The 16,306-nt window shown below is 41.9% G+C and overlaps 1 protein-coding gene across 7 annotated transcripts in view; it reads left to right on the top strand.

Annotated features, from left to right (window-relative positions):
• Nucleotides 1-16,306, top strand: part of Plekhg7 (pleckstrin homology and RhoGEF domain containing G7) — a 65,284-nt gene that overhangs the window by 35,056 nt on the left and 13,922 nt on the right. For 6 of the 7 annotated variants that reach the window (XR_013440393.1, XM_078053026.1, XM_078053029.1 and 3 more), the window contains 6 exons: nt 2,432-2,527; nt 3,304-3,405; nt 5,234-5,347; nt 11,923-12,097; nt 14,075-14,190; nt 14,525-14,618. Coding sequence is in view for 6 of the 7 variants with exons in the window: in XM_078053026.1 (XP_077909152.1) it covers nt 2,432-2,527; nt 3,304-3,405; nt 5,234-5,347; nt 11,923-12,097; nt 14,075-14,190; nt 14,525-14,618 (697 nt within the window). In the remaining variant the exon portion in view is untranslated. The remainder of the gene's footprint in view (nt 1-2,431; nt 2,528-3,303; nt 3,406-5,233; nt 5,348-11,922; nt 12,098-14,074; nt 14,191-14,524; nt 14,619-16,306) is intronic. The other variant, XM_078053028.1, reaches the window with a different exon arrangement.

Raw genomic sequence — 16,306 nt, 5'->3', positions numbered from 1 at the left:
ATTGACAGTCACTGCACCAAGTACCTTACTTAGCAAAATTTAAACCACAAACTGAAACTCAGAGTCCATATTGGTTAGGATGCTTATAGGAAAAGGTAACAGAGAACTAGCTTCAAATATACGGGATTTTACTGGCTCCTGTGCCTGTGAAGTTCAGGGGTGGGAGAGAATTCAAGAGTGGGTGATCAAAGAACTCAAAACCAGGGACCACATTTCTTTTCATCTTTCATTCCCACCTTCTGTGGCATCAGCCTCCTCCCATGACTGGCTTCTCTCAGTCTCAAAAAATGGCTGCTGACCTTGAACTCATGGAGAGAGAGAGAGAGAGAGGAAGAGGAAGCAAGTAGAGAGAGAGAGATCTTCTTGCATGGATGGCCTGAATCTTGAGATCCATACTGATTGGACAGCATAGATCAGGTGCTCACCACTAAACCCACTACTCTAGCTAGATAAGGAAGGGATGCTAACTGACCTAGGGTAATCCAGGCCCACCCCTTGGGAGTAAGATGTGGCATGTGTGCTCTCTGGGGAGGAGAAGATACTAAGGTAAAAACTAGGCTGCGGTCAGGGAAGGGCACCCCAACCCCATGGTAACCAGCAAATGATCGCGGCAGAGCTTTAACCCCTGAGCAACGCACCTCCCTTATCCTACTAAATAGCACAAAAATTTCCATCCCACTGTAAGCTGCCCAACTTTCCAAACTGTCATTTTTGGCTTAAGAAAATGCATATTTTCATCAGACCTATAATCCCAGCAAAGGAGGAGGCTGAAGTAGGAGGATCACAAGATCAAAACCAGCCTCAGCCATCTTAGCAAGACCTTGTCTCAAAAAAAAATAAATAAATAAATAAAGAAGTTGAGGACACAGATGAGTGGTAAAGCACCCCCAGGTTTAATCCCCAATATTTTTTTAAAAAGGTGTATTTTCAAATGCCCCAGGGTATTTAGATATATATGTACTATGTACATCCCTTTTCACAATCAACCAATCAACAGGTTTCCCAAAGTTGCTTATGAATTGAAAATTTGTAACTCAAATGGTAGAATAAATACACTGGAGAACTCAGTATTTCTTAAAAAATGGAAAAATTTTCTGTAAAGCAATGAATCTTTTTTTAAAGCGGAAAAAATATTTCTTTTAAATTGTCCTAGTTGAGCTATTATAATGAGTTCTAGTTTTTTGGTGTTTTTTTTTTTTTTTTTTTTACAATTAACTGTTTTAAATGTTTGGACACTGTCAGGTTTCCAGATATCAGTATTATAAGGATTGGGGAAGTTGTAAATCAGTGGTAATGAACATGTGGCCTTCGGACTAGCCACATCCCAATCACCTGGGAACTTGTTAGATGCATATTCTCAGATTCATCACAGGCCAACTAAATCAAGAACTCTGGGGGTGAAGGTCCAGTTTAACAAGACCTTCAAGCAAGTCTCATCCATGTTCAAAAACCACACACTGGCCAGGCATGGTGGCACATGCCTGTAATCCCAGCAGCTTGGGAGGCTGAGGCAGGAGGACCACAGGTTAAAAGCCAGGCTCATCAGTTTAGCAAAGCCCTAAGCAACTTAGTGAGACCCTGTATCAAAACAAAAAATTAAAGGGTTGGGGTTAAGTTCTCCTGGGTTCAATCTCTATTACCACCACCCTGCCCCCCAGAAAAAAGAACCCTCTACACTGCACTAATGAAATGTTGGGGGATGGGAACTAGAGAAGGTTAGCCATCTCCTGTCCCATCTTTTCACCCTTAGAATTCTTTGTCCCTTCGAAGGTGGCCCATCCTATATATCCACAGTATTCCTTGCCCATTAGCTGTTCTCTCTTCAGTTTGTAGAACAAGCAGCTTATCTGTGAGGATGAAGGTTCTCCTTCCTTCCCTTGCTGTCTAGTTTCTCTGTCATGTGAAAGCATCAAATCAAGTAATAATAACCCAGACTCCCTTCATGTGTTCATGAATATTTGATACCTTGATCCAACTCAAAACGTTCTACCATTTTTCAGCTTTTCACTCACTAATTTTCCATTTCTAATTCTGTGAAAGTAAAGAACATTGGAGTTTTGGCAGAGGAAAGAATAATTGAGAACACAGAAGGAGAGTTGTTTTGTTCTCTAGTCAGGGCTGTTGGCAAGAGGGTGGCCTCTGGGACTCTTGGCCCCAGGAAGCAGCAAGCCCATTTGGACTGATCATGTTCCACCGACATGTTCTCAGGCCTCACACGGGGAGCAGCATCGCACTGAAGAGCACGTCTCCCGTGTGTTCTGTGAAGCTTAAATGTCATGATTTGTATGGAGGGTAATTCTTCAGCCTTGGGAATACTGATATTTACATTGTTCTGTAAGATTATACCCAGAAGGTTTATATTTAAAGTTCTTGCAAAGGGCATGCTTCAAAATTTAAAAACAAAAAGTAATATACATTTATTTTTTTGAAGATCTTTATGAATACATTAAAATATCTGCAAATTCATGAATATCTCTTGGATGTGGATCTATGGAGACTTTTTGCAAACCTGGAGGAGTTAACTCAGGTGAGCCAAACTAGGAAGTAGGGACGTGTTAAAATTCACCAGATGATCTTGAAAATTCATGCATGGTGCATCCACAGGACTTGTATTCCTAAATGGAAATTGAAATATGCTTTATTACATCTTCTATCCTCACATAATCTGATAATTAGAAGTTCAGATTTATAAGGATGGCTAAACATCCACCAACATTTTCCAAGAGATTGTAGATATTCCTTAACCCTCACTTTTTATTTTTCCACGACTATTTAAGAAAGTAGAAATATTCCTAAGATCTCCATCATCTCTATAAATGTTTATATTTTAAGCGAAGATCCTTTTCTCACATATATTGTAAGTGAACAGTATCTTTCAAAAAGGAGGGTAGAGAGATAGCAAGAAGGATTTATTTTTAAAGACTTATAATATGTATATAATATGTTATATACATAAGTCTTTAAAAATAAATATAATAAAAAATTATAATATATATGTCTTTAAAAATAAATATAATAAAAAGTCTAATAAAAAAACTTATAAAAACTTGTAATATTATATATAATATATATAAGTCTTTAAAAATAAATCCTTCTTGCTCTCTACCCTACTTTTAATATATATATATGTATATATATATATATAAAATTTAAGAGGAGAGTAAAATAAATCTTTGATATTTTGCTAGGAGGTGAATTTGAAATGGGAAGCATTTGTAAGAATGATATTTGAGGTTCATCAATTTTTTTATCCCTCAGCCCTCCGTGTGTGCCTACTCTTGTTTTCTTTCTCTCTGGCCCTAGATAAGCCTTGGTTTTGTGAACAGTCTTTTCAGCATCATCAAGGTCTACGTAGAAGCTTCTGAGACTTCACCATTGATGGATTTCCTTTCTGTGCTTGCAAAGGTAAGATCCCTCGGAGAGGGCTCAGCGTCCTGCAATGAATTCACCCATCTCCCAGGATGGTTGTTCATAGCTACTTGATTGTCTTGGTTTCTGGGAAATTTTTCCCACTACCCTCCCACAAAGGAACCATCCCTTTATGCACTAATCAACATTTTCAAAAATAACTTGCAGATTTTGTTTTCCCAGTGTCACATCTCCTCCGGGTTTTATTGACACAAAGATCTGCATGCATGGAAAAGCCATTTCCAAGTCTGTTTTTTTTAAATGACTTCAATTTAAAGTAATATTCATGGCAATAGTTTAGTGTTCACTAATTACATGGTTGAATTGTTCTTGTAACAAAAATGCCAGTCTCTCAGAAAGGAACAAAATAAACTTTCAAATCCATCAGTACCCTTGATAATATTTCTGCATGTGAAATGAGGAGAAAAGAAAAATTGGTAGCCCTGGTTTGATAAGTACTACTTATTTCTTGACCTCACCCCCCACCTATTTTTTTTTTACTTTGACCTTTTTCACCCAATTCCTATCTAATGACATTTAGCAAGATTTGAATTCTTATGCTCCATATAAAAAGTCATAGACTGAGATTTACTGAGCACTTAGTAAGTGCTATGTATGAGGGTTATATTCTGTACACACTATGCAAAATTAGAAAAGCTCCATGCCTTGAGGAATTTGCAGTCCTAAGGAAGAGAAATTAATCCAATAATGGGATTAATGATTATATAATCAAATTCAGAGGAATGCTGCAGGAAAAAAAAAACCACAGCTATTATAAGTATCCAACAAAGGAAACCTTCTACTTTGGAGTAGAAGGTGGGTAGTTACTGGAAGGAAGTGCTTCCTGGAAAATAATCCTGAAGGTGAGTTATGAAGAAAGGGGAGTTTTCATAAGGTAAAAATAAGCAGGAAGTTAGAAATGAAGTAGGCAGATCCTTTAGTCAACTTTGAAACCAGATTTAAACTTTAAAAGCTATAAAAAATAAGAAAGAGAATGTAAAGTTTGGGGAATTAGTTAAAATCTCAGGCGCTCTCAATTCCTTAAAAGTCAAAAGATTTTCTAAGTTTAATTCTTAGTAAACAGTCTGGAGAAATACCAGCTTCTCATTAGAAAAAAAAAACAGTGTGCTAAAGAATGAGATATTAATAGACTCTTTATTAAATGTCTCTAACACACTTTCAAATACAGAACTTGAGAGAGATGTTCAGGTTACTATAGTTTTAGAAACCAGGAGAATTAAACAAATGGGCATTTTTAAAGAACATTTGATAAAAAGGTGAATGTCGTTGTCTTGATTACTCACCACCTACTCCAGCTTACCCTCAACCTTCACCGGCACTGAAATCAAAGGCAGTATTTGTCACTGGTACCATGCAGGTTGTGTTGGCCTCAACAAAGCCTGAGTGGAAGTCAAAGGGTAAATTAAATCAAGAAGTCCTGACTCGAATTTTCTTTAAACAAGGGGGTGGGAAAGAGACTATTTATTGAGGTATTAATTTTATTATGGGAATATCATATTTTTTTAAAAAAAAATTTAGTTGTATTTTGGACACAATACCTTTATTTGATTTATTTATTTTTATGTGGTGCTGAGGATTGAACCCAGCGCCTTGCATGTGCTAGGCAAGTGCTCTACCACTGAGCCCCAGCCCCAACCCAGGAGGACCCTAATTTTTAAAGGAATGTTTCTTGTGGAGATTCCCTGTCTAATTCACACAGGATCATGGAGTCTCCTTTGCTCTTCCCTATTCTAGTGAAGGGAAAGAGGAAGTCTGCCAGGCTCTGTGCTCTCCCTAACCGCCCTTGGTTCTCCTCCTCTTGTAGTATTTCCGAGGGAGCCTCTGTCAGAGCCACCAGACCTACTGCCTGAATTACTCTGCGGCTGTGTTTTATCTTGAGAGCTTGAGGCAGAGAGATGACTTCAGCACTTATTTAAAAGTAAAGTACCAGTTTATCTTCTTCTTCTTCTTCTTTGATATTTTCCCTAACACTCTTAGGGTGTCAAAGGTACTGGGAATTCTGATACCCAAATTTAATGGGAAAGAAGAGAACTAAACGAGCTACCACACATTATAACTGAAATCCTACTTCCCTCGTAGATACACCCTCCACTTCACACTGAGGAACTTTAAGTTGTACACATCTGGAAGCATGACACCATCCGATGCACCTTTTCAAATTTTGACTGGCACTTGAAACGTTTTATTTGTGCATTGGTAGAAATTGGTAAGAAGATAACCAGAATAAGAATGTAAGCTTTGTTGGTGACTAAAAGTTTGACCCTGCTAGGATTTGGTGCCAGAAAAGCCCTATAGCACAAAAAGTAGAAGTACCGTTTACATTGTGTTCTACATGTACACACGGCTCCCCCCCCACACACACACCCCAGAGTAGCTCACGGAGCACAATCTAAGTGTTGCTTCTGGAATTGTGCAATATGGTATCTCTGGGTCCCAAAAACATTACAAGAAAGACTTTCTTGGGGAGGGGGGTCTTTAGGTCTTTAGCATTTGCTAATAAGTAAACCAGGAACCAGTTTTTCTGGACCTCTTCCCCAATCCTTTGACCCTTCCTTTGTTATTTCTCTAACCTGAATTGTACCTGTTCAGTAGTGATTCAGAGAAAATGGTCCAAGCCCTTCCAAAAAACCCTCCTTCCCCTGCAGCTGTAGAGGCTGGCAGAAAAGACAGCCACGGTCCCCAGTGACTCAGCTCTGAATCCGTGGGCCTTTGCCATGCTTCAGCGTGCCAGGAAGCCTGGGTGTGGCAGGGATAAGAAAAGGGAAATGATCTTGGCAAAGAGAGTTGAGCTTATTTTTGTTGCTTCAGCGTTTCAGTGAAGCTCAAACTGAAACCTGAAAGCTCGTTGGATTTCCAAATATGTAGAATAATCATGCTGCACATGTTTCCCCTAGAAGCAACTGGAGAGAATTGGGTCATTTCTCTCCCTTCCAAGCTGGAGGGAGAGATTAATGTAGCAAGGTCCATCCAGCTACCATTTTCAAATAAGGATGGAAAAATCCCACATGAATTGTGATAGAGAGGGGTGGTTTACATGAGTCTGTGGAACACATACAGCATCCAGAGATATTGAGGGAAGGGGGCAAAGAAAGTCCTGCTCTTAGGATAACACGTGAAACTTTTATAATGAGGAACGCTTTACGAGGGACTTTTCTAGTTCTTAGCACAAACCTATGATGTTGATGACGTTGTTCTCATGACTCCCTGAGGCTCAGAGAGGTTCCACACCATTTTCAGCTCACAGAGCCAAAAGGCAGCAAATGAAGAACCATATAAAGGTCTTTAGGCAAATAAAGATACATAGAACCTGACTTAAACATTACGCAATGGATGCATGCAACACAGCATCACATGGAAATCCATAAGTGTGTAGAATTCTTTAACATTTCTACATATCAGCTAAAATAAATTCAATTTAATTTCTAAAAAATTCAACGCTGTTTACACCAGCCCTGTTTCCAATTCCTTGGGCCTCTTTTCCATCTCCAGGGAAGGGTTAGCCTCATAAAATAAAGATGTGGGGCCTGGGAGAGACTCTGAAAAAGCTGGAGGGGAATCTGCCTTCCACAGCCCCATAGCACAGAACAAAAGCATCTTTGCACACTCAAAGAGTGGCCAGCTTTGAGTCCTTGCACCGTGCTCTGTACCAGACATCTGAACCCCTTTGTCTCAACAATAACTCAGTGGAATTTGATATGATTCCCATTTTAAGGAGCTTGGGCAGATCAAGGCAAGATGCTATAAGACATGTTATTCTGGGGCACAAAGAGGACTCACAATCAGATCTGTCTGAAGCTGACCTTCTCACTAGGTCCTGCTGTAAACACCTTCCTTAGAGAATTTAAGTTTATGCTGCATGGTGGCCTAAAATTGGACTATGAATGCACCGGGATCTGTATACCCTCTGTCCCACACGAGGCTGGGCTTTATGAATGTTATGTGCAATACATACATTATCCTGGTGCTCGTCGATGGGAGTAGAATTCTTCCCACTATTTTGGAACCAGTTAGTATGATGCAGCAGAATAGAGTGGGACTCTGGGCCAGGTCTGCTAGTGCAGCTCAATTAACAATAGTTAAGAATAACAATCGCTAACAACAGCTAAGAACTCTAGAACTGGGGGGGGGGAGGGGTTCTGACACTCTAGAACTTCAGGATCTTCCTGAAGATGTTTTTTGTGTGTGTGGATCAGCTCATTAAAACCAACCCCATGAGGTGCTTACTGTCACTATCTACAGATGCGTTTTGAAGAGGATACTTAAACGTCCCGAGGTTCTAAGGCTATTGACTGTCCCAGCCCAATGCTGCATCCCTGCTTTAGTCAGCTTTCTCACTGCTGTGACTAAAGGACCCGACTAGAACAATTATAGAGGAGGAAAGATTTATAGGAGGGCTCTCAGTTTCAGAGGTCTCGATCCATAGACAGCAGGCTCCATTCCTTGGGTCTGTGAATGCACTGGGAGGTGAGGCAGAACATCATGGCAGAAGAGTGTGGCCAAGGGAAGAGGCTCACGTGATGATCAGCAAGCACAGAGAGACTCCACTCTCCAGATACAAATATATACCCCAGAGCCATGGCCCCAAGGAACCACTTCCTCCAGCCACACCCCACCTGCCTCCAGCGAACACCTAGTTAATCCTATCAGGAATTAATTCATTGATTAGGTTAAGGTTACAACCCAATCATTTCTCTTCTGAACCTTCTTGCATTGTCTCACAGGGGACACCACATCTAAATCATAACAGTCCCACCAAGACAGATTTATTTATTTGTGCCCCTTTAACTCCTTCCATTTGTCCTCTAAACACATCGGGTATGTATTATTTTATAAAAAGTAGCTTCCATTGATCTAGATCCATTAATGAAAAAGCCTTTTATGTCCAATATCTCTATGTTCTTTTATTTCCCTAATGGACATGAAAAAATAAAGCCAAAATAGAGAGATGAAAGAAAAACTTAGAACTTTTCCAATTTTCAACCAGCTTTTTTTCTCTCTCTCTCTCTCTTCTGAGGCTTCCCCAAACACTAAAGCCTTCTGATATCTCTTCTGGATCTTTCTCTGAGTTACTTATCACTAATGCCTCTTGCCTAGTTGATATCTCATGGAGGTTGGTGATTTCCAGTTCACCCTGACTACCATGAGTGCCGGGGGTCAGTGCTGCTCCTCAGAGCATGGCAGTTTGGGGCAGTGGCCCAGGGCTGTGTGTTTTGAGGGAATCCCTAACTGCTACTGAGAAATCAGCTACTGAAACTCTCCAGCCACCCAAGAGGAGGTATGGCTGGCATGCTGCTGCTGCCACTCTGCCTGCAAGTCAGACACTGAAGCCAAGCCCTCCTCCCTTCCTCTTCTTCCCACAAGTTGGCACTTATAGCCTTTCTCTACCTGTAGACCCTGCTTCCTCCTCCACCCCTCCTACCCTAGGGAGAACCACAGCCATTGGGAGCTGGATGAGGACTCAGAGATCATTTAGTAAACTCTCCACCATGTCACAGAAGAGGGAAGTGACCTCCAGAGAAGGGCAGGTGCTCCTGCGGGTCCAGACACCCAGGGCCCATGCTCATTCTCAGGAGCCACCGTGTGTGCAGGGGTGTGAAGAGTGTTCTCTACGGGTTCCTGGGAGGAAGCTCTGAATCTTTTCAAAGCAACACCTGATAAAGCAGCTAGTGGGGCCGGTGAGACACCCAAGGACAAGATCAAGCTATGGAACTGCAAACTGCTAAGCAGAAGGCGAGGAGATGAAAGGGAGGATTTGGAGGGGGAAGAGACAGCGCACGCTTTGCAACAAAGAAGATGGAAAAAGAAAATGATGTAGGGGGTATGGGGGGTGGCGTTGTGTGCTCTGTATTCAACCCCTTTCTACAACCCAAAACCTCCAGTGAAATGAAACACAGACTCACAAGACGGTTGGCATGAGGGGACTTCACAGTGAAAACTGACATAAGAAATCAACCAAGGGTGCCATGGCTTGAATGTCCCCACCATAACTCATTGGAAGCTGGATAAGGACTCAGAGAGGTTTCGAGGTGGGAACCGGTGAAGCCTTCAATAAGTACTGGGTCATGAGTGCTCTGTCCTTACGGATTAATGGATTTGTGGGTTATCCAAGAAGGGGCTTTGTTATAAAAGCCAGCTCTCTGACTTTTTGGTTCTCTTGCCCTGTGGAACCTTGAACTGTCCTGAAACTCTGCAGAAATTCCCCAGCCACAAGAAGGTCCTCACCAGATATGACCTTCTGATCTTGGGCTTCCCAACATCCAGAACTGTAAGGAATAAAATTTCTCTTTATAAATTACCCAATCTATCACAGCAACAGAAAATAGACTAAGGCGGAGGGGCTGTGATTGATCCATGCTGTTCAGAGAAGAAATGGTGTGTGTAGAAACAAGAGCCAGAGAAAGCCATTACAATCTTAACGTTCCTAAGTTTGTTTATATTCAGGGAGGGCTTTGGATTGGTGGGAGTTTGAGCCAATTGTACCTGAATCTCTGAAATGCAATAACTAAATTTGGGTATAGAGACATCTCTGGGGAAGAAGGGGGGGGGCCTCCCACAGTGCACCTGGCCCACCCGAGGACCACCTTGAAGAGTCAGAAGGCAAAGGAGTTCACCCGGGCAGAAACTGAGAATAAAGGTGAAAATGAGGAAAAGTCTAGAGCAGGAAAATACTGATGTGAGGGCAGGATCCCTGCCATAGCTGATCTGGACGGCTATCCCACAGCACCAGAGACTGAGAGCTCAAAACAACAGAAATTTACTCCTCACAGCCCTGGAGTCTGGAAATCTGAGGTCAGGGTGCCAGCATGGTTGGATTCTGAGTTGTAGACTGCTGCTGCTTTCTCATTGAATTCTTCCATGGTTGGGAAGAGAGTTAGAGAGTTCTCTGAGGTCTCTTTTAGATATAAGGGCACTGATATCCCATTTGTAAAGGGTCCCCCTGGTGACCTCATCACCTCCCAAGGGCCCCACCTCGTGATTTCATCCCACTGGGATTTCAACATATGGAATTTTGAAGGGACACAAATATTCTGCCCATATTAATAACCCCTTTGTATTTGAACTCAGGATCAACTGAGCCTGAGCGGGTGGGTGAGTGAAGAGGAAGAGAATACATCCTCGATAATACTCCTCAATGTACTTTCTGCATAGATGCCAGCAACCTGCCTCCACGCAGCATGTCACCTTCAAAAAATCCAGGGCTTTTATATTCAAGGAAGTGTCACATTCAAAGAAACAGCTATCAGCCGGGTGTGGTGACGTACACCTATGATCTCAAAATCTTGGGAGGCTGAGGCAGCAGGATCGCAAGTTCAAAGCCAGCCTCAGCAACACAAAGAGGCCCTAAGCAACTCAGTGAGATCCTATCTCTAAACAAAATATCAAAAAGGGCTGGGATGTTGCTCCTTGGTTAAGCACCCTTGGATTCAATTCCCCGATACCAAAAAATAAAAAGAAAGGAAGAAAAAGAAGCAGCTAACAGACAAAACTAATGCAAAAGCTATTGTCACCTTTACTTGTGTTTCTCAAAGATCACTTATAGAACTCCGGGGTATAGCTCATCACAATACATCTTCCTTTTCCTGTCTCCCCCTGTGCTTGCATACTCTAGAGCTGCCTCTTTCCCCAAACCCCAACTCCAGACACTCCTGATTACAACTGTGTGTGCGTCCTTCACTCTCTCCTCCTTCTTGTTTGCTCTGAATCATGTGGCTCAACTTAGCCTCTTGGATTTCAATTTTCATTTTTGATCATTGCCCTGATACTTCCCAGCAAGGAAGAGTCAAGGAACTGACCCAACAAGCAAAGCTCCTTCCATTCCCCTTTTCTGTCTCTTCAGTCTTGATTCTCAATGCTCCTAATCATGCATCACAACAAGAATGGGAACCAAACTGGTGAAACCAGAAATCTCTCAAGGGCCAGAGACTAGGAGAAGCCAATGGGCAAAATTAAACTCTCCATGAGACGTGTCAGCAAGACGGGAACTCATGTCTTGTACAACTTATCTCCACCACAAAGGGTGTTTTGAGGGGTATGTGGGGGGGAAGGGGGTATTTAGTGAGTATTAAACTTTTTTTTTTTTACATCTAAGTCTTGATTCAGTTCCCTGTTTAGGAGAACTGAGCAGTGGGATACGGCTGGGTCTGCTGACCTCTGCCCTCGTCACCGTTTTAGGAAGGCAAAACAGATGAAGGAGCCTTGCCTTTCTTTAACTGACAAGTAACACTGTTAGGTCAGTAAGGTGCAATAATTCTCTTGATCACACCTAAGAACCCAGTGTCAGAAGCCTGAATCTGTCACTGGTACATGGATGCTTGCTACAGACAGTTTATAATGGAGTTTTCAAAATCAAAGGTGAGTCCTTGGCTTGTAAGTTTTCCCAGCCACCTGGCAGGGGCATTCCTTTCAGATCTCTGAGAATTTCTTGGGTCCAGGCTTCTCAGAGCCGCGATGGGGCAGGTGGTACTCTGATGCCTTTGCTTTTGCCTTCCCCAGTGGTGTGAGCAAAACGAACAGTGCAGACGGCTGCACCTGCCTGAGCTGCTAGTGGCCCCGCTACACAGGCTTACTCGATACCCCTTGTTGCTGAAGAATATCTGGAAAAGGAGCTCAGACTCCACCGAGAAGATCATGATCTACTCCATCAAGGAGAGGGTGGAGAAGTCAATCCGTAAGTCCTGGGGATCTGTGAGCTTAATAGAAGAGTCGGGGAGCCCCAGGGCTCCTGGAAACCAGCTGGGCTTCATCCCGGTGGAAGGCAATTCCATTGACTTGAGGTCACAACTCTGGGAAATGGGATCCACATCTGAGGGTATTACAGATCACACACACGAAACAATGGGTCTGGTCACATCCTGGTGAACTGATGAGAATCCAACACCAAGTCAACCCAGGACGTGGCTCTGTCTGCAAGGGTTGCAGAAGCGAGGTCAGGCAGAAAGTGCTCTTCTTCCCAGATAACTGAAGGCACTTCATTTTTAACCTGCATTCTGAACCCACACACAAAGCAAACGGCAGTCGGTCCCATGGAAAACTAACTAGAGGATAAATTATACTCATCGTATTTTAAAAATCATGAAGTCCAGGGCCATTGCAAAAAAAAATAATAATGCCAACTACAAGAAGAACAGAAATCTGGGGATATAGGAATTGAACACACCCTGGGATGATTGAAGTGTACCTAGGTATCTCTGTATAATTAAAATTCAAATAAAGTCCATGATACATGCCCATAGTGCAAGATTTCCTGATGGGCATCAAAAGGGAACACTTCCAATTGATGATTAACAGCTGTACAAAAATAACATATTTGTGTTCCTTTGCCAATTCAAAAACAAAATAAATAGCAATGCAGTGGGATTGTCCTTTCCACTCTTCCAATGTTTTTTTTCTGAAAAATTCCAAAATAACCTAAGGAATTGGAATTAAGTTTATCAAATAACAAAGCAACAAATTCAATTAAAGATCAATTCTTTTTAAAAGCTTTTAAAGTAATTGAGGATCACTTGGATGGGAAGATAAAAGCAAATCCACTGGAGATGTCTCAATAAGAGTTTGCTTCTTACTGTGGAAGGAAGGGTGTCCTTTAAGTGTATCTCCTTAAATGTGACAAATTCTCCAGGGTTCCACAAACCTTGGGATTGTGATTCTATGGGTCTCTCACTTGCCCCCATGTTTTCAAACGTTATTCCAAAACCTCAATAGTTTATAGAAGCACAATTCACAATAGCTAAGCTAGGAAATCAGCCTAGATATCCATCAACAGATGAATGGATAAAGAAATTGCAGTTTATATACACAATGGAATATTTCTCAGCCATAAAGAAAAATAAATTCATGACATTTGCCATTAAATGGATGGCTCTGGAGAATATAAGTGAAGTAAGCCGATCCCCCAAAGCCAGAGTTTGAATGTTTTTGCTGATATGAGGAAGCTAAACACAATAAAGGGGAGGAAGGGGAAGAAGAGAAGTTCAGTAGATTAGACAAAGGGGAACAAAATAAAGGGAGGAGGAATAGGAAGAGGACAGAAAGTAGAATAAATCTAAGAATTTTATTATGTACACCTATGAAAATACCCGAGTGAACCTCACCATCATGTCCACCCACAAGAATGGGGTTCTAATTAGAATAAGATGTATCCTAGACTTGTATAATTTCATCAAAATGGATTCTACTATCATGTATAACTAAGAAGAACCAATAAAATAAATTTTTTAAAGTCCTCCATAGCAACAACATATTGTTGGAAAATTAATAAAAATCTTCAAAGAGCAAATCAAGTTCTTACCAGAAAATATCATCCCTGTCTTGAAGTAATAGTATGCTTTATGATAGGGACAAAAAGATATATTTGTCTTTACTGGTCTAGTATTTTTTTTCTTCCTCTACTTATAGGCTATGTATGGTGTGGCATATAAGAAAGACCACCAAGATTTTATTAGTATTATCTTTCTCTGCAAAAGGCTGGTTTTAAATTAGTGAATTTTTCAGATATTTAAACAGCAAGGATTATATTAAGCACACCTAAATTTTGATTTGCTCCAGGGCCGGTCGGTATCTCTGATTACTGTGAGTATTGGTTAAAATTGATACTGTGGTGTGTGTCACGCCTTCAAAAATACATTGGATGTGTCTTGTCTTTCAGGAGATCTTGAAGGAAAAGTGAAGTGGCTTGACAATTTCCAAAAGTTCAGACATCTACAGGAGATTATAATATGGCCTCCACTTTGGGATAGAGATAAAAGGTTTTTCATTCCAGAGGTACAAAAAAAAGGATCACTAAGGACTTGCATCCCTTTCTGGAAGTCTGGCATTCAGGTGGAAATACCATAGACTTAGAAAGTCCCCCACTGTCCACTTGAAGGATAAATCTAGTTTTATTGGCAAGAGGTAAAGCTCTTCCCCCTGCCCTCGTGCCATTCTTGGGGGGGGGGGGTCCCTCAGAGAGATTTTCCCACCCTTTCCCATCCTGAGTGTCTGACTACTAGCCTTTCTAAACATCTTGAATTTTCTAGATGGAGTTGATTGCCCCGGGCCCATGTTCTTTTTCAATCACTAACAACATCTCTTTTATTTTTCTCCCTTGTTTTGCAAGTGTTTGAAACACATTTTTAAAGACCACACAGCGGAACACATCTTGTCTCCAACCAACAGACACCTTCTCTATGAAGGAAAGTTAACTCTTGCAGGTAAATAACTGGTTTAAAAATCCACCATCTTTGCTGCTTCATAATTTGCTCCATTGCTGTTGGTTGAAGGATGGGGAGAACTGTGTTTACCTGTGTCCAGGGTAGCAGTGGATCTGAACCAGAGAGCAACCAACTTGAATGGACACTGCACAATGGAACTTACTCTCTGTAAGATAGGGTAATTTTATCTATTTCATAATATTGCTGTGAAAACAAAAAAAAATAGGTCTACATGCACTCAAGTTCAAGGTCTGGCATAGAGTAGTTCTCAGTCAATGTCAGAAGTCAATGTCATCACATCATCACTTCACTCCCGGCCCCGGTGAGCTGGGCACTCAAGCTACCAAGTATTTACTGAGAACTGATAGGACACACGTCCTGCCTGGTAGGTGCCACTACAAGATAGGGAATAATGCTCTGTGTATCTCTCCCTCCAGTTGGGAGGTTCTATCTCACTTGCCAGAGCTGAAGTATAAGTTCAGAAGAGAGTCTATAGGCTGAAGGGCCCAGGAAAGCTTCATGGGACACATGGGACTGGAGGTGAGCTTTGAGGAATGGGACAAGAGGGAAGACATCCAGAATGAAGAGAGGAGAGCAGAAGAGCCTGGGAGGCAGAAGCCTCTTGACAGGATAGACTCATGGCAGGATCTAGACCTTATGAACCCCGGCTATGCCTGGTCCACTCCCAGCTCAGAATTTTCTGCCTATTTAATCTTGGGCCGGTCACAGGATCTTTCCTGTTTCAGTGTCCCCTCTTTGTCCTGATGAGTAAATAAGCCAATAGCTGTAGAACCGCTTGAAATAATTACGGACCTAAAGTCCACCTTCAACAAATAGTAAGGTGATCAGAAAGGGCTGCCTGACTGAAGTGGGATCTGCAATCATTCATTTAGTTACTTCTGCATAAAATATTGCTTGGGCTCCTACTGTGCTAGTTGCCCATTAACATTGGCATGAGGTCCTGTGAGGAGATTCTGGGGATAATTTCTCAGTCAGTAATCCCTGCCTGAGGTCAGAAAGGGAGGATGGGTGTGTCCAGCAGTGTATATCAAAGTGCTTTTCAGGAATTGCCTTCTTCTGCAGTATACAGAGAAGTTGATCAGTCCCATGCTTCGGGTGAGGAATCTGAGCCAGGGAGGTTTCATATCATGCTCAAGGTCACCCAGCAGGTAAACAGCAGGGCCTGGTAGGTTTCCAGAATCACAGCAGCTGCCTGGAAGACAGAGGGAGCCAGCTAGGAAACACAAGCAAGGAGAAGTCCTTGCATTCCTCTATATGTGTGTGTGTGGTTGTGTGTGAGCACACGCATGTGTGCATGCACACACACATGCAGGGAATTGAACCCAGGACCTCACACATGCTCATATGCTAAGCATGCACTCTCCCGTGATCTATACCCCTAGCCCTAGTTATTGAGTTCTTTGTATGTGATAAGCCTTTAAGGGTGCTGAAGAAAGAGTTTTCTAGAAACAATGCACAAAATGGCCCAGGGATCCCAAAGCAGGAAGATGGGGCAGGAAGTTCAGTGGAGAAGCAAGGGGAATAGGAAGCCCCTAAGGCAGTGGAACTCAACCATCCTTAGCCAATAATTCACCACCCCTCTCTTTTGTGTAGAAAGACAACAGTTTCAACTTTTCTTTAACGTTACTGATCATTTCAACGTAATTATACATTATGACAAGGCTAAA

This window comes from Ictidomys tridecemlineatus, chromosome 6 (assembly GCF_052094955.1).
Source record: "Ictidomys tridecemlineatus isolate mIctTri1 chromosome 6, mIctTri1.hap1, whole genome shotgun sequence".
Lineage (NCBI taxonomy): Eukaryota > Metazoa > Chordata > Mammalia > Rodentia > Sciuridae > Ictidomys > Ictidomys tridecemlineatus.
This window is presented reverse-complemented; position numbering and strand designations above follow the sequence as displayed.